This window comes from Canis lupus, chromosome 26 (assembly GCF_011100685.1).
Source record: "Canis lupus familiaris isolate Mischka breed German Shepherd chromosome 26, alternate assembly UU_Cfam_GSD_1.0, whole genome shotgun sequence".
Classification (NCBI taxonomy): Eukaryota; Metazoa; Chordata; class Mammalia; order Carnivora; family Canidae; genus Canis; species Canis lupus.
The window spans coordinates 38859633-38878035 of NC_049247.1; the positions used below are offsets into that span (position 1 = coordinate 38859633).

Consider the following 18403-nt stretch of genomic DNA (forward strand, 5'->3'; position numbering starts at 1 on the left):
TTTATTCATTTATTTATTTATCTTTATTTTTACTTATTTTATTTTTTATTCATTTATTTTATTTATTTATTTATTTTTATTTTTATTTATTTATCTTTATTTTTATTCATTTATTTTTATTTATTTATTTATATTAATTTATATTTATTTATTTATCTTTATTTTTATTTATTTTTATATTTTATTCATTTATTTTTATTTATTTATTCATTTATTTATTTATCTTTATTTTTATTTATTTTATTTTTTATTCATTTATTTTTATTTATTTATTTATTTTTATTTTTATTTATTTATCTTTATTTTTATTCATTTATTTTTATTTATTTATTCTTTTTATTTATCCTTATTTTTATTTATTTTTATATTTTATTCATTTATTTTTATTTTTATTTATTTATCTTATTTTTATTCATTTTTATTTTTTATTCATTTATTTTTATTTATTTATATATATTTATTTATTTTTATTTATTTATACTTATTTATTTTTATTTATTTTTATTCTTATTTATTTATTTTTTATATTTATTTATATTTATATCTGTTTATTTTATTTTATTTTTATTTATTATTTTTAAAATTTCTTTATTTTTATATTTATTTATTTGTTTGTTTACTTATTTATTTATTTGCAAGAGAGAAGGAGATAGAGCACAAGCGGGGAGGAGAGGGAGAAGCACCTGCCCTTGTCAAGGGCTCCATCCCACCTGGGCTCCTTAGGCGGCCTGAAGGCAGATGTTTCGCCGACCGAGCCCCCAGGTGCCCCTTGGAGGTGATTTAGCAGCCATGGAACCCACTAGAACATTAATTCAGAAGAGAAACAGGAGCTCGTATCAAGACCCGCCAACGTCATCTTGCTCCTGGTTCCAACTGCCGTTCCTTCACTCGCACGAGTTGGTGAGACTGTATCTAAAACTGGATTCAGCTTGAACTTCTGGCCAAGTGTTCCGTGTGTGTGTCTGTGTGTGTGTGCATCTCAAAAAGCATTTCCTTTTTTTAGAAATTTTTTTAAAGATTGTATGTATTTATTCATGAGACACAGAGAGAGAGAGGCAGAGACCCAGGCAGAGGGAGAAGCAGGCTCCATGCAGGGAGCCCGACGCAGGACTCGATCCCGGGACCCCAGAGCCCCCCCAGGGGTCCCTAGAGAAGTGTTTCCGCTGGAACATACGACCTGCAGGAACCAGAACACGAGGTGAGCTGTCGAGCAGACCGCGTGAACTCCACACGTCGGGTAAGCAGCTGGGCAGGAGGCCGGCTTGGAGGGTGGGAAGCCACGGCCCCGTCTCCATTCTCCCGGAGCTCTGACCTTGGCCGCCAAATGGTCCTGATCCCGCCGCTCCGGGCTGTGCCGTCGTCAAGGGCCAGCACCTGCGCTGCGGGGAACAACTTCTCTTTAAAAGGAAGTGATCTTCCCTTTGCACGTCTTGCATCGGGATGAGCGTGCGTTCCCTTAGTGTTGTCCGACCTCCCTCCAAGAACCTTCATGTCCAGTCACTTATGACAGAACCTTCCCAGCGCCTCGCGGTCTCCTCTGCCTCTCCGGCGGGGGCCGCCTCGTGTTCGAAGGGGGCTGACGGGGCTTCAGTGACCCGGCGAAACAGAACGTGCCCCCCTCCGGTGCGTGATTCCAGGAGCAGCGCTGATGCTTATAGGGTCACGAGCGTGGCCAGCTCTGGGTTCTGGGTAAAGAAATTAGAAATGGAACTCACCATGCCTTTCCCAAAGCCGATGTGCGTGTCCGCATGTGCACACGTGCACACCGTGCCTGGGCCCTGCTTGGATCTGGGGATGCATAATGATCCGGAGAAGCTACCTGGTGAGCAAGCAACCAGTTCTCTGCTCTTGGTCGTGCAAAGGCCTTCATTCCAGGGCAAAAATTTGTCTCCAGGGGGTAAGGCTTCCAGAATTTATTTTTCCAAAACTCTCGTTAGCTTCTGTTTTTAACCTGGAGTGGCTTTCAAGGAAGACGGATTCCCCCCTTTGATGCAAAGTCACGGGTCACCAGTAAATAAATAAATAAATAAATAAATAAATAATAAATAAATAAAAAATAAATAAATAAATCAGTCTTTGGAGAGAAAGAAGCTAACAAACAAAATAAAGATGAAACGTAATAGCAGATGTATTTTGAATTCGGACGTTGGAAGGAAAATAATAACCATCGCCACAGACAGACGCCGAGGCCGAGTCCACGCCTACGTATGCTCGAGCGCGGGCTGTTCGGCCGCCTTGAGGTCTGACCGGGCCGCCCTCGCTGACACTTGCCCGGACCACGATACGGCCTCTGGATCAGGATCCCGAGATACCACGGGGCTTGGGAAAGGCCGCGCCCTTATCTGCATTTTGCCCAAGATGGTGTTTCAGCTCTAATATCACCCAATTTTATGGGGAGGGAGGCGGAGGGGAGAAAAAAAAAAGCAGTGAAAATGTGAGTTTCTGTGGAGCGGGAGCTGTGCTTCTGTGTTCACAGGCCCAGGAAGAAGTCGGGATGTTTCCTTCTCACTCCCTTCCGGGCGCTGAGTGCGCGGAGGAGAGAATCCGGGAAGCCGGCGGTGCAGAGCTCTGGGACTCGGGTGGGCCACGACCCGTCGGGGCCCCAGACGCTCGCGCCCACCCGAGCTTGGGCCCGGATGGTCTTCCTTCTCCTCTGGCCTCTGCTTCGACTTTGGGTTGTTTTCCTTTTTATGATTTTATTTATTTATTTGAGAGAGAGTGAGAGGGTGCAGGGTGGGGAGGGGCAGAGGGAGAGGGAGAAAGTCTCGAGCAGACTCCCCGCTGATTGCTGAGCCCAACGTGGGCCTCGATCCCATAACCCTGCAGTCGTGACCTGAGCTGAGTGTGACGCTTGCCCCCTGAGCCCCCCGGGCGCCCCTGCTTGTCCTTTGCTTTAAGCAGAGGTTCCCGGGTCCTGGGTTTGGCACCGCACGGTCGCTGCCAGAGCCGACGGCAGGCCGAGTCCCTCGGGCACGCGGGTCAGCCTCCCTGGCCACGCGACTCCTTCTGGATCCGGCCTCGCTGCCTGGGCTTAGCCGCACTCAGGCACCTCCGTCCACGCTGCACGACCGACGTCGGTGCCATGACCCACATGGCACCATCCGACCCCCCCCCGCACGGCGTTGACAGGGCCGATGCTGCGGTGCCTGGTCGTGTCCTGGGGCCCCTGAGCCCGCTCCCCGACTGTGCGAGGCCCTGCGCCCTCCCGCCCGGGCAGGCGCTCCGTGGGAACGGGCGGGAGTCCGTCTGACTGGTTCCGTGGCATGCTGCAGACCACTGTTTCCCAATCTGCAAGCACATCAGGGCACTCGGGGCGGCACCGAGACGCCCTGGGCGGTGCTGCGGCCCCGGGTTTCCTCATTCCCGCCGGCTTCCTGCCTCTCCTCTCTCCAGCCTCTTCTAACTGTCGCTGCAGCCACATCTGGTTCTTCAGCCCGGCGCCACTTGCAAAAGCTTAGAGGTTCCCGAGCCGTAGGGAGTGTTGGGGGGCAGGGGCTGAGCGGGGTAAGCGGGAGCTCGGCCAGCACGGGGAGCGGGCGGGGCGGCTGCGGGCTCCTGAGACCTGGGGCGGGACGGAAACCTCCCCAAGCCTTGGCTTTTGGTTTGCTTTGCTTTGCTTTTCCATTGCCAAGGCGAGGATGACAGGACCCGCTCCGCGGAGTTTCTTTGAGATTGAAACAACACACCTGCGGCGTCAGGAACCTTCTCCACTCTTGCTCGGTGCCAGCAGACGCTAGCTGTCTCCAGCGTTCAAAACGTTTTAAATCCTACGACATTTGCTGGTGTAAAACCGTCTTCAACCAGACATCAATGCGCGGAAAGCTCTGTAAGATCTTCAAGAAGTAAATCTCGAGATCTCTAGAAGTCAGTCGTCAGTCTGTCGCAGCGAAAGCTCTCTGACTTCGTCGGGTCACCTGATCCTCAGTGGAACCCGGTAAGTTGGCTGGTTAGGTTATTATTCTGGTTTTACCCACAAGGAAACCGAGAGACGGAGCTGCTACGTGAGTTGCCCTGGGGTCGGAGCGCCTGCCCGTGGCGAGGCTGGAGCTCTGAGCCCGTCACGGTGCTGTAACGGTCGCGGTTCAGAGTGTGACAACCCCCTCCTACCCCGTCCTTCCCGGCCCCGGGCGTCTGCAAGAGCAATAATCCCGTCCCTGGAAGCCGGGTGTCAGCCCGTCCTCGAGTCGTTCCTCTTCCCCTGGGGGAAGCCAAGGGGAGGGCGGGTATGTGACTGCACTGGCCGCTGGGCCGCGGCTTGGACGCCTGTCCTCGGGCATCCGGCGATTCGCAGGTGAGCAAAGACTCAACAGGCCTGAACCCCTGGGAGTGAAGGGAAACCCAGAGATGAGCCTCGGTCCTAGTGAGCGACGAGGCGAGAGTCGGTTGCGGTGGAGGCTGCGGGAGGAGCATCCTCGCAGGCTCAGCCCCGGCCCGCGGCACCCGCTCCCCTCCGCGCTCTCCACCCGCTCCTGCGACCTCCGGCCGGCTTTCGCCCTATTTTCATTTCTCAGTCAACGTTGATGTCTGAAAACTAATCTGTGATCGTTCAACGTCTTCCGTCAGGCGTCCCCACGATGTGGCTGTTTTTAACGACGACCTGTTGTTTGATCTGCGGAACTCTGAATGCTGGCGGCTTCTTCGATCTGGAAAACGAAGCGAATCCTGAAGTGTGGATGAATATTGTAAGTCATCATGCAAAGTCCCAAAGGACGTCGCGTAAGGCAGGTTCGTGGCCTCATGAGAGCAGGGAAGAAATCTCAGATGAGGGACCAGACACGCCGTGGGCGACGCTTGCCCGGCTCTGAGAGTCAAGCCAGGGACAGCCTCCCGTTTGGCCAAATAAGCGACGCCTCCCAGTAACATAAAGCGAAACAGAAGGGGTGGGCGGCCTCCTCTTTTGAATCTGCGTTAAAAATCTGTATTTTTAAGCCCTTGGGATGACATGTATGACTCTGCCTTCTACCAAACAGAAAGGGGTCTCGGGAATGCGCGTGACCGCACGGCTTTGCCAGAAGGCTGGCTCGGCCCCGCACGCGGCCCCCCGACCCCAGACCTGCCCACAGCAGACAGCGGAGAATGTTCTGCTGATTCCGGGCCAGGGGTTTACGTAGCGAATCGACGGCACCGTTTCCGGGGCCACAGGTTTCAGATCAGTCACCCCAGGAGGCGCCCGCGGCCCGGGTGCCGACCTGGGGAGGCGGCGCTGAGCTCACGTCTGTGTTTCCCCCGGGCAGAGCGAGATCATCACCTACAACGGCTACCCCAGCGAGGAGTATGAGGTCACCACGCAGGACGGGTACATCCTCAGCATCAACAGGATCCCGCACGGCCAGGCGGAGGCCGGGAGCGCAGGTAGGCTTGTCCTCTGCGAGAAGGACTGGGGGGGGCAGCCGAGGAAGCACGAGACGCCCGGGTGACGCTAGCAGGTCGGGTCTCCGTGCAGGCCCCACGCGGCAACGCGCTTACACGCCCGTGTTCGCCGTTTATCAGAAATTCAGATGAACAGGGCATCCCGCGTCTTTGGTTACTCTCGGTCTCCGTTTCACCTGTGTGGGTCTTTGTCTCCCTTGAGAAATCTGGCGACACGGGGCCTGGGGGGAGGCAGCGGCTGGGGACCCTGGAAGGAGGGAGTTTTTCCAGGAAAGGTTTTACTTAAGGAGGGAGAGTCGCGGGGAGGCTCAGAATTAAGGCCCATCCCGTGTATTAAGCGGATTATTCTAAGAGCTTCACACTGATTCACGTCAGGGACCCTCTGAGCATCCCCAGGACGTCGGTGTCTTGCCGGGGATGGACCAGGGCTCCGTAACCGGCGAGCGATGGAATCAGGATTCAAACCCAGCCTGGCTCCAGAGCCCGTCCCTTACGCCCCAAATTATGGTGCCTTTTTGGAAATGTGCGCGCTGGTTCTCCTCGCCTCCCTCAGTCCTCTCTCCCGCGGGAATGGGGGCTCCCGACAGTCGTCACGGGGATGCTGAACGGATCCTGGGGTTCCAAGGCGTCCGTGGGCAGAGGCCGGGGCCTGGGCTGCAGAACGAGCCCGTCCTTGTCCACTTGCTCGCCCTTCCTCCCGCCGGGACGGGGCGCAGGATTCGGTCAGACGCGATGGTCCCCGTGTCTCCACGAGCAGACCCCGGACAGACGCAAAGGCGAGCGCTCCTCCTAGTACCCGCTTCGGGCTCGAGTCCTGCCCTGCGCCTTGGAACGGGGCGGCCCTGGGAGGTTCCTAGCGGCCGAGAAGCGCTGTCGCTGCGTCCATTCAGCGGGGATCTACAAGGGGCAGCTCCGGGACACAGGAACCCTGAGGCCGTAGCAGGGCCCTGCGCGCCGAGACACCTGAGCCGCCTGCCTGCCCCCGTCCCCTCCTTCCAGGTCCCCGGCCCGTTGTCTACCTGCAGCACGCCTTGTTTGCCGACAACGCCTCCTGGCTTGAGAATTACGCCAACGGCAGCCTTGGGTTCCTTCTCGCAGACGCGGGTTACGACGTCTGGATGGGAAACAGTCGGGGGAACACTTGGTCGAGGAGACACAGAACGCTCTCAGCGACCGAGGAAAAATTCTGGGCCTTCAGGTAAACTGAATCTAAGACGCATCACGGGGAAAGTTGGAGACCGTTCCTTGGCGCGCATGACGCCAACGATACCTCTCACCTCGGGAGTCACCTGGGTCCTTGCGGTTGCTACGGGGAGCTCCGAGCCGAGGCATAGCGGGAGGTCTGATTTCTCCGACCCTCCCACCAGCGGGTACATCGTGGTAACAGGGTGATTTTAATCCCCGGTTCACCCCTGGTAGGATGTGCGGGCACGTCCCGCGGGATGGTTCGGGGATTCCGTGACCGGGCGTGCACCCTGTTGGCCAACGTGTGCTGAGCGTGTCTGCCGGGCGAGCACTCGAGCGTGAGCCAGGTACCCGGCCTGCGGGGCCTGCGTTCATCCTGCTGCTGCCACGAGTCTCCTCCTGGCCAGCCGGTCAGCGGGCCGGCCCGGGTTCTATTAGGAGAAGCCCCGGTGGAGACGGTATCAGACGCCGTTTTCAGGGCAACTCCAGCATGAGGCCTTTAAAACCTCGCTCACGGGCCACGGAGAACCATCTTCTCACATGCTACCTGCTTCTTTTTTTTTATTTCTAAGGTTTTATTTATTTACTTGACGGAGGATGAGAGACGGGGGGCATGAGCACAAGCAGCCAGAGCAACAGGCCGAGGGGGAGGGAGACGGAGAGGGAGAAGCAGGCTCCCGGCTGAGCAGGGACCCTCGCCATGCGGGGCCCCATCCCAGGACCTGGGCCGGGACCCCATCCACAGGCAGACTGTTAACGGGGCCACCCAGGCGCCCGCGGCCGCTGCTGCTAGTGAACGCGGGGTCATGGAGGGCAGGCCTCCCCCCGCCCCCGCCCCCCGCAAGGCTAAGGCCCTGTTTGCAAGCCTGAGCCGGCGCATTCCTGCCACACTGAGGGGGCACCCGGCTCCCACTGACAGGCTGGGGACGAAGGGGCGGTTAGGGCCAGAGCTTTCGGGCAGCGGCAAACATCAGGGACTAGTTGGTGCCACTGGCCTTCGGCCGGAGCTCGGGGCTTGTTTACTATAAGGCATCACGAGGATGGGCTCACACTCGGGCGCGTCGGCCCACGGATTTCCTCGAACGTTCTTGTAACAAGGCACCAGCGCGGGGGGCCCGGCCCTACGAAACAGCACGCGGGTCTTTCTGTTGTCCCGCATGCTGCCGGCCGAGCTGCTGCTGTGCGGCCTGGTGCACGTGGGACAGATCTTGACAGCGGAGGAGGCATCGGTGACAGGTGCACCCGCTGCGGCGCCTGCCATCGGTCCCCACGGCTGCCCTGCCCCGGCACAGGCTTCGTTAGGGACGAGCAAACTGGAGCTCAGGGCACTCGCTAACGTGCCACGAGTTCCTCGGCCGCAGCGGGTCGCGATGGCTGAGTGCGAAACGGCCCGAGGATCTTGAGGTGGCCCGTGGGGGGTTGCAGGAGAGGTGGGCAAGGCAGATGGGGGCAGGCAGGGGGAGAAGGGAAGGAGGGGGCGGGACTGGCCTGGAGGCCGCACACGTGCCCGGAACCAGTCCTGTCGCCTTCCAGCCTGCACGTAACTGGGTGAATAACAAGGTGCACAGCGGTGACACCACAGAACCCCGCAGGCAAGAAATAAAGTAGGCACATGCGCGAGTCCTGACCTCGGGCGCCAGGGTGTCCAAGCCCCCGTTTTATTTTGCAGTTTCGACGAGATGGCCAGATACGACCTCCCAGGAATAATAGACTTCATCGTAAACAAAACGGGGCAGCAGAGGCTGTACTTCATCGGACACTCCCTGGGCACCACCATAGGTATGTGCACAGACGGCTGTGTCCTGCGAGGGGCGGCCTCGCGGCGGGTCGCGCTCAGACAGCAGCAGAGTCGCCGCCATGTAGTCTGCTCTCAGTTTCCCCGTCCTGGGTGGGACACGTTGTCCTGCGGCCCTACGGGGTGGTGTCCTTGGATTCAAGGCGGCGTGTAGGCCGAGTCGCTCCCCCATGTCCGGTCACAGCAGCACGTTGGCCCCGCCATGTGATCTCCACCTGCCCCAGATCCAAAGAAGTGATCCCAGAGCGTGGGTTTCTAGGCCCCCCGCGCTGAGCTAGGAAGGTGCGGCCTCGTGACGTGAAATACCCCCGGAGGGTGATGAGTCCCTTCCTGCGAAACCGCGCAAGAGTCTGCAAAAAGTGGACAGCATTGTCACGGCAGAGTCCCTACGGCCATTGCCATCGACGGCAGACGTGGATTTATCAGCGCTTGACAGCGACGGGCTGTTTCCACGTGGAACAGGCAGTGAGCGTCGCAGGACATAAGCCGCAAAGGACATCAAAGATCTAGAGGGAGACAGACAGACAGAAGCGTGCCGCGGACAGGCAGCCACTCTCCTACCCTGGCCAACAGGCCCTGCACCGATGGAGCGTCAGTGCAATTCCGCGGCGCCTTCCACACCTGGAGGAGGAAACAGACACGCGGCACGGATGCAAGGCCATCGGCGCCACCGCTCAGGGCGGGTGCTGGGCCCGCGGCCGGGCAGGGATGGCCTGAGCAGCCCGAGAGGCGTGGGCAGGACGCCCGTGGGCTCCCACCCGGTCTGCAGAGAACAGGACGCGCCCGAGCAGCCTTGCTCTGCACCGCCTGGGCCTGCGAGTGTCCAGAGAGCTTCCTCCGCGCCCTGGGCAGAGCAACATTCTGTAACGTGGGCAGGACCCTCTGTGGACAAGACGTCAGCAGCCCGGACTCCCGCTGCCCACCAGTCCGCATGGGCACGGAGGGGCTCGCGTCTACACGCCTCCGAAGCTGTCCTAGGAGAAGTCCTCTAGCAGCTGCGCAGCCCTCAACACCGTCAGTTCGCTTTCTGGCCGCGATGGTTTCAGTGGTTCCACGAGAACGTCAGAGAAAAGTCTGCTATGGCGGCATGCACACCCCATGCACACCCCCGTGTACACCCCTGTGCACGAGCACACCCCCCACACACACCCAGGCACACAGCCGTGAACACTCCCATGCATACCCCCCATGCATGCCCCTATGCACACCCCTGTGCACACCTCCATGCTCACCCCCATGCATGGGCACTCCCCACACACACCTCCATGCACACCGCCATGAACACTCCCATGCACACTGCCATGCACTCCCCCGTGCACACCCCTGTGCACACCCCCTGTGCACACACCCGTGCACACACCCCTACACACCCTCATGCATACCCCTATGCATACCCCCATGCATACCCTCATGCATACCCCTGTGCACACCCCCATGCACACTCCCATGCACACCCCCTTGCACACCCCCATGCACACACTCCCATGCGCACCCCCATGCGCACACCCCCATGCACACCCCCTGTGCACACCCCCATGCACACCCCTGTGCACACCCTCATGCACACCCCCATGCACACCTCCATGCACACCCCTGTGTACACCCCCACGCACACCCCCATGCATACCCCTGTGCACATCCCCACACACACACCCATGCACACCCCCATGCACACCCCCAAGCATACCCCTGTGCACACCCACACACACCCCCATGCATACCCCTGTGTGCACCCACACACACCCTCGTGCATGCACACGCCTCCACACACAACTCTGTGCACACCCTCGTGCACACACATGCACACACGCACACAGTGGGGGGGCCCAGGAAGGCCTCTCAGGGAACCCAAATACACAGATGCCCCAGGTGCTTTCCCCTGCAGCGTGCTGGTCTCCACCCCCATCCTCACAGGGCAGGAGGTGCGCGCTCTGCTGTTGCTGACAGGTGAGAGCGAGTGCAGGTGGCCTTGGCAGGACCAGCGAAGGAGGAGGGACACCAGCGGAGACTCTGGAGGGGGGCAAGCACGCCGTGCGGCCCCGGGAGGGACGGCGTCCCCTGCACTGTGAGGAAAATCAGTGGGGAGTAACTGGATGAGGCTGCACGAAGAGCTGATGGGTGCACCTCCGGGAGCCGACGGTTCTCTCCTGGGAGCTCTGTGCCGGTGCTGCAGGTGCCCTCGTGCAGGGGGAGGCGCTCCAGGGCCCCGATGGCAGCCCCGCCACGGGCCCTCCCTCCTCTGGCGACTTCATTGTCCAGAATTCAAGAAAAATGGACGCTTGAGAGCAAGGAGGAAGGAAGGCAGGTTGTCGTTGCAGGGCAATGCAGAAGCGGGCCCCAGGTCACCCACGGGGTCGCAGCAACAGGACAAGACGTCACAGCACAGCCCCCTTTGGTCGGAGGGACGCTGCCTCGGGATTTCGGATTTTTACGAGATCGTCTTGTCTCCTGTTCTCTTAGGGTTTGTGGCCTTTTCCAGCATGCCTGAGCTGGCACGGAGGATCAGAATGAATTTTGCCCTGGGTCCCGTGGTCTCATTCAAATACCCCACGGGCATCTTTACCAGTTTTTTTCTACTTCCGAATTCCGTAATCAAGGTAGGCTCTTCATTTTCGCCAAAACCTATCTGAGGATCCCATTCTGGGTTGTCGACCCTTGTTATTTTAAGACCGATCACGCAGTGAACGTAGGAAAGTAGGCAATTCACGTGAAATCTATAGAAACCAGATTCTGTGACCGCGTGCCGTGTGCGCGTGCGTCCGTGTGCGCATGCGTGTCCGTACCCACGTGTGTGGCCACAAGTCCCATAAACACGTCATTATCCTCAGCCGTGAGCGGACCCGAGCGTCTAGCAGGGTGCTGAGCTGGTGCTGGGTCAGCGCAAAGTCTCCTCACAGGTTACCTGGCTTCCTTCTCGATCCCCTGGGCCGGTCGATTGGTCACAATGCCCAAGGGGAAGCACAGTTTCCAAGCTCCGTGTGATCCCGGAGGTCTCAGACTCCGATGTCAGATAAGCCCGAATAACAGGGCCTCCCACCGGGGAGCTTGCTTTAGTTAGTTTCCAGAGACCTGCACGTCTTCCAGCTCGATTATCCATCCAGGCATCGACCGGTTATTTTCCAAGGGTCGAAAAAGTAGTTTGGTGGCCGATTGACCCGTCGAAAGTTTTTTTTGTTTGTTTCTTTGCTTTATGTTTCTCTAACAACGCCATTGCCACAACAGACATGGTATTTTGGCCAAAATTGCCCCTTAAACGTGTCGGCTACAATGGATTTGGGCCAAAATGAAGTCAAGGAGACCGATAAAGGTTTCACAGTGATTCGTATATAAAACGAGGCCCTGCACTGAGGGGGGCACTTGACGGGATGAGCACTGGGTGTTATTCTATAGGTTGGCAAATTGAACACCAATAAAAAATAAATTTATATAAATAAATAAACAGATAGATAGATAAAAATAAATAAATAAATAAATAAATAAATAAATAAATAAATAAATAAATAAATAAAACGAGGCCCTGGTTCAGGGTGACGTGACGGGAATGGGAAGAAACACCATCTGTGAGCTGACGCCAGGGTGACTTTCCGTGGAGCCTGATGGTGGGTTTCAGCTCCTCTGTGCCTGTTTACTGCAAGCTCAGTGGGGCGGGCTCCCTTCTGTGTGGCTGATAGTCCTGCCGCAAAGTGTGTTGACATCAGCTGGTTTGGGACACTCTCCACATTGGAGCAGAGTCGAGCAGACAAATTAGTGACATTAAATCCTGGGTTGGACACATCTACCTCCAAGTGCATCATTTTGCATACGTACTGCTTTGCAGGTGGAGGTGGGGGCCGAGGCTTCTCTCGGTCTCACGGTCCCTGCTCCCCGATTTCCCGTCTCCCTGAGCCCCAGTCCCTGACCCCTGCCACCACCTCAGGTCTGGGGCCCCCGAAGCTCCAGTCCTCCCAGCAGAGACCCCACCGTGCACCGTGCCGCCTCCCGTGACATCCAGCGTTTTCCGTCCGGGGTCCCTGACCTTCAGGACGCCGTGCTCCGCGCTCCGGCTCGAGAGCTGGCTCCGGTGGGGACGCGGCTGGGACACGATGGTGTTTTCAGGAAAACCCCGCTCTCCCTTCCTAGTCAAGGCGGTGTTTGGCCTTAACGGGGAAATTGCTCTGGCTTTCTGGCCAATGAATGAGAAATCAGAAACCTCGGGAGTTACTGATTGCACGTGACGGGGGAGCTTCACCGAGGAGAGTGGACTTGAGTCCAAGATCCTTAGGGCAGGGACCGTCCCTTCCAAATCGTGCTTGTTGATCTCCCCTGGATAGAGACGCCTTCCTAGCTCGTATCTCCCTCCTTCTCCGGGGACTTGTCTCCTTGGTGGAAACAGCAAAGACCAATGCAAGTAGATGTCCAAGGACCCTCACTCCTGGGGGGGGTGGGCAGGGAATGTCAACGGGTCTGAAAACAGCTCTTGAGACGCTAATTATTGTTTATTCTTACAGAGATTTTTCGGTACCAAAGGTTTCTTTCTAAACACGGGGAAGGTACCTTCCATCAGAATCTGCAACAATAAAATATTGTGGGTGATTTGTAGTGAATTTATGTCCTTATGGGCCGGATCCAACAAGAAGAACATGAATACGGTACGTATGATGGTGATGGGAGCATCTGAGGCTTTAGGAGGTTCCAGCTTCCCTTCGACTCACGTTGATGCAGCCTGTTACGCCGTGTAAACGAATGCGGTGTAGACACGCACGCTGTGTGTAGGTCGGGAATCCGATGGACCGTGACTGTGAAGGGCGGGTTGGTGGCTTCACGCTTCCACCCTTCGCCATAGGTGGGGAAGCCGATGTCCCCGCGTGGGTGGGACTTCCACACGTTCACTCTCGGCCACCATTATGAGGGTCAATTGGATTTTACCACCAGCCTCGTGCATTAAAAAAAAATAAAAAATAAAAAATCCCAGAAAAGAAAAAAAGTGCAGACAAGCGTTGCACGTATTTCCTGCGGCCTCATGCGCTGGGGGGGGACTTTGGCCTCTGATAAAACACCTCACTTACCCTGGAAAGCAGGAGGCAGGATGGAATGGAGACAGACGCTTCCCCACAAAAGAGGAGCAGGTGGGTTCATCAAGTCTCTGTCTCCCGTGGGGGGACTTCCGGGTGCAGGACGCGGGGTCTGCACCTGCTGAGCATTCCCCGGGGCGGCCCACTCTGCCCCCAGATCCGCTTCTTCAAAAGCGGATCCTTTTAGCGGCTCCCTTGATTGCTTTCGCGCCACGGGAATCGAGGATGTGTCGCTTTTCTTCTGCAAGATTGTGTCTTATCCTCGCGAAAGCCGGGCACGGTGTGATCTGGGGGATGTTCGTTTAGCAGGCGAAAGTACGGACACGCGCGGGTGTCAGATCCCTGGGCCAAGGTGCCAAAGCTGGTCACTGACAGGGTCTGTCCTGACGGCGCGGGGTCGCCCCACGGGTCGGGGACGGACGGCGTGCACCAGCTCCCCACGCGCCGGCCACACCTGCTCTCAGGCAGCCCGTTCGTTGCCCACATTCCGGCGCCTGGTGTGAATTGTGACTCACCTGGGGGCCCTTGCCTCGTCGTGTCCCGACCCCCAGCATTGGCCGCTGCGCCTTCGCTCGGTCGCTCTCTGCTTCCCGCTCTGGGTAGCTGCTGCTATGCCACGTCTTCTTTCCCTTCAGAGCCGAATGGACGTGTACATGTCCCACGCGCCCACCGGATCGTCAATACAGAACATACTGCATATAAAACAGGTAGGGTCCTCGCCACGGGAGAGGCCGCCGATGTCGGCACCTCCGAACGGACGGAGTCAGCAGCCCCACCCTCGGAGGCTGCGAGGCGGCTTCTAGGGTGTCTTTGTCACCATCTCTGGTTTGGTTTCCCCAGATTTTAAGGGAAAGGAGAAGGGATGGTGCAGACCAGGCAGGAGACATAGGTGAGCGCTCCGTTAAGGTCGGAGCTTGTCGAACAGACCCTTAGCTGAAGCAAGAGGTGACCCGGGAAGGCGTCAGATGGAAACTTCCCCAGAGAGCATCATCCTGCGGCTGAGGCCCCCTGAGGGGGTCCTGGTTTTCCGTTAGCTGCTCCTCCAAACCAATGGAGATGCCCCCCGCCCCCCGCTGGCCACGTGCGTCCGGTGGTAAAAGTGGATGCATGTCCTTCTGCTGAACCAGGGGCCCCGCTGCGCGGTGGTTGTCTAAGATCTGCTGTTAGCAACTGTGATTCTTACTCTGATGATGTTTGAAAAAAAAAAAAAACACATGTATTTCAGCTTTATGGATCTGATGAATTCAGAGCTTATGACTGGGGAAGTGAAGCTGAGAACATGCATCACTACAATCAGGTGAGCTGGGGCTTTTGAGACATTATAGTAAGGAATTATTGGAGAGTGGGGGGCACCTGGGGGGCTCCGGGGTTGAGCGTCTGCCCTCGGCTCAGGGCGTGACCCTGGGGTCCCGGGATCGAGTCCCGCGTCGGGCTCCCGGCATGGAGCCTGCTTCTCCCTCTTCCTGGGTCTCTGCCTCTCTCTGTGTGTCTTTCATGAATAAATAAATAAAATTTTTTTAAAAAGATAAATTATTGGACAGTGAAAAGAATCCTACCTGTAATTGGTGGCATTCTCATCGATCAATAGAGCTTTTGAAAAATTGACTAATTTAAATATGCACCCTTTGTAAAAAAAAATCTAAAAATAAGTAGCATAGAAACAAAAGACGCATATCCTAAGGGACGCGAATACTTTATAATCCCTCCACCCAAAGCACACTGGGTGTATCAACATTTTACTGCATTTATTCCAATCTTCTCAGTGCAGCTGCTTTCACACAATTTTTATTTTTTTTATTTTTTTTTTTTTGCGCACAATTTTTAATCTTGCTTCTTCACTTACAGTTACGGCAAGACCCAGCCATGCTGCCGAGCTGGGTTTTAGCATGATTTTGTTGACTGTGTAATAATGAAAATTGTTTTATGAAAATCTATTAAAAATGTACAGAGAAAATGAATATCCAGTTCTTGGCACCAGCAGAAAAACAAAATAGGCTCCCATGAAAATTAAAGGAATATTATGCACCCATGAAAAGTCGAGCTTTCAGCATCTTTTTTCCGCTCTGATTTTTCACACCAGGATTTGTAGACTCCGCCTCCTGGGCCTGGGATTAATCCTGTTGCCACCATTTTTCCCTCAAAGTCAGGAGCTGGGCTTCTCAATATGAACCGAGCACATTAAATTCATCTTTTCCATTGTTTTCCCAGGCGGGTACATGAGGTCAATTATTAATCCAAATGTGGGTCAATTAAGTTGTTTCTGAGCATCAAATCAGCCAACCAGACCCGCCGATTTCTCACGAAGGGACTGAATTGTTAGACAATAACTCTTCCAGCCCTTGAGACGACCGAGAGAAACAGGGATATTATCATCCTTTTTTACGCTTACGGTGCGATTTCCATACAATAAAATGCCCTGATTCTCCAAATCGATGAGTTTCGAGAAAGACGGTGTTCGCGTGACGGCGCCACCGCCGGGACAGGGCCGTTGTCAGCCCCCGACAGGGTCCCCTGCCCCGCGCACCGGGCTGTTCACGGACACGCGTGTCCGCAAGCGCTCAGCCGGGCCTGGAGGAGAAGGGAGCGAACAGCAGGCGCAGCAAGGCCTGTTGGAGGGTTGCCGTCGGGAAGTGGAGGAGGCCGTCGCTTCCGGCCCTTCCGTCCACGAGAGAGCGAGGCAAAGCATCCCACGCACCCTTGGACCCGGGCGTTCGGCGTGTCCCCCGGCTCCGTGGAGGGAAGGACGCAGGTGCCTGGCGTCCCGGCGGCCTGGGTGCCCGGGTCCCCACCGACCCTGCCCCGAGCAGGACTCGGTCGCCGGAAGCCGCTCTCCGTGATCTCCGTGATCTCCGTGCTCTCCTGGCCCCGCGAGCCCCAAGGGGCAGCCTGTGCTGGGGCCGGGCCCTCCTCACCCGACCGCGGACCTGGCACGCCCGGGACCCTCGCCTGCTGCGTGGCTGACATTCCCCACGTCCCTTCACGCGGCCCAAGAGCCCCCGGCCCGTCTCCTTCCTTCCTCTCCCAGAAAACGGAGGCCTGCGACTGCCCGGGTGTGCCTGCTCCCCCCCCGCCGCCTGACCCCCCCACCCCTGCTGCTGCTTCCAAAACACGCGCACCTGCCATCACCCTGCGAGTCCATCATGCGTCCCCCGTCACCCACCCTCTGCCTTTGATCAGCGTTCCTGATGCGCGCGGGGCCGAGGCGAGCATCCCCACCTCCTGGCGGCCCCGCGCTGGGCCCCGGGGCTTCCTCTTTCCGCTGCAGCTGCTTATGTGAGTCGCCGAACCCAGGGCCCGGCTCTCACCTGCAGGTGTTTGCCCTGGGGGTCCCCACGGCCCCCTCCCAGACCCCAACCCTCCACGTGGGGTGGCCATCCGCGTCCCCAACCCAGACGTCCCCTTCTGGACGGCCTCCCTCGTCCCCGCCCCGCCGGCACGTGCTGCTCTCTGCTAACTGTCAGCCCGCCTCTGACACTTCTCCCTTGGAGGACGTAAGCCACCCCGATGCCCGACGGCGTCGATCGTCCCTTCTCCGGGCCACCGCCACGCCCGTCTACGTTGTCCAGGGTCGGCCTCCAGCTGGCCCTTCCTCCCTCCGGCGTCCCGGGCTCACGGCCCCTGCAGTCATCCCAAGACTGAGCTCTGAGAAAGACCCTGCCCCCTGCCCCCGGCTTCCGAAGGGTGTCCAAGCACCTGGGCCTGGGGTGTGGACCTTGCCTGTCTCCAACCCTAGATCAACACCGTCTGGCTCAGAGTTCCTTCCCTGGGTTCCCGGGACGCCCTGCCTTCCCGAGCGTGCTGTTCATGCCTTTGCCACCCGCCGGGAAGCCCTCCCACCGCGTCCCTATCCGGCCAAGTCCCACGGTCCCTCTAGGGCCATTTCGAGCGACTCCTCCGCACACGAAGCCAGAAGTCGCTTCCTCTTAGCCCACCTCCCGTGGTTTGGGGGCAGCGTCCTGTGGCCCTTGACGCACGCTGCTTTGTAGGCGAGTGTTTGTCGACCGCCCCCTTGAAGACAGGGACCGTCGAAGGCGCTCTTTCTCCTTCCCTCGGGGCTCACCCGCGGCCTCCCCGGCTGCGTGGGGAGCCTTCTCTCACGGACGCTCCTTCTCTCTCCCGTAGAGCCGTCCCCCGCTCTACGACCTGAGTGCCATGAAGGTGCCTACTGCCATATGGGCCGGTGGCAATGACGTCCTTGTGACCCTCCAGGATGTGGCCAGGACAATCCCCCAAATCAGGAACCTCCGGTACTTCGACCTCTTGCCCGACTGGAACCACTTCGACTTCATCTGGGGCCTGGACGCGCCGCGGCGAGTCTACAGTAAGATCATAGAGCTGATGCAGTCGGACTCCTGACGCGGCGCACCTGCTTCTCGGCTACAAGTCCCGGCGAGCCCAGGAGGCCCCGGGGAGGGGCTGCTCAGCTGCCAGGTCTTGCCTCGCGGCCGCGGAGGCTCCTTATCCGTGGCCCAACCAGGAACTGTCTCAACGGGGCTGCTCTTCATCCAAGAAAGGCGCCCCCGGAACCTCCGGGTCTCTTCCCCTCCGTCGGGGCCGATTTTTCGCCTCCGTGAATATACGCCTGGGAGATGAGTTAAAAGGGGCCTTTTTCTTTTTTTCTTTTTTTTTTTAAATAAATTTATTTTTATTGGTGTTCAATTTGCCGACATCCAGAATAACACCCAGTGCTCATCCCATCAAGTGCCCCCCTCAGTGCCCGTCACCCAGTCGCCCCCACCCCCCGCCCTCCTCCCCTTCCACCACCCCTGGTTCGTTTCCCAGAGTGAGGAGTCTCTCGTGGTCTGTCTCCCTTTCTGATATTTCCCACTTATTTTCTCTCCTTTCAAAAGGGGCCTTTTTCTTCCCTAATTAGGAATATTCTTACAAGGCAAGACTTTGTAGAGGCAGCCGTGCGGGACTATCCTGCGGGTGGCTGCGGTCGCACGGCTAGCCCGGGGGTCACGACGGCGTGAGCAAGCGCTGGCCCACGTCGGCCGCGGGA

At 57.0% G+C, this 18403-nt stretch overlaps 1 protein-coding gene across 2 annotated transcripts; it reads left to right on the forward strand.

The window, feature by feature from the left end:
* Positions 1-3350: 3350 nt before the first annotated feature.
* LIPN (lipase family member N) lies at positions 3351-18060 on the forward strand. 2 transcript variants are annotated; one of them, XM_038576064.1, is made up of 11 exons: positions 3351-3504; positions 3633-3934; positions 4564-4682; positions 5235-5352; positions 6370-6568; positions 8225-8334; positions 10811-10947; positions 12838-12978; positions 14037-14108; positions 14627-14698; positions 17524-18060. In XM_038576064.1, exons 3-11 carry the CDS (start codon positions 4575-4577, stop codon positions 17755-17757), a joined length of 1191 nt encoding a protein of 396 aa, XP_038431992.1. In that variant the 5' UTR covers positions 3351-3504; positions 3633-3934; positions 4564-4574; the 3' UTR covers positions 17758-18060. The 2 variants fall into 2 exon arrangements, with proteins under 2 accessions (XP_038431992.1, XP_038431993.1); XM_038576065.1 differs by having other exon boundaries at positions 6469-6568.
* The last annotated feature ends 343 nt before the right edge of the window (positions 18061-18403 follow it).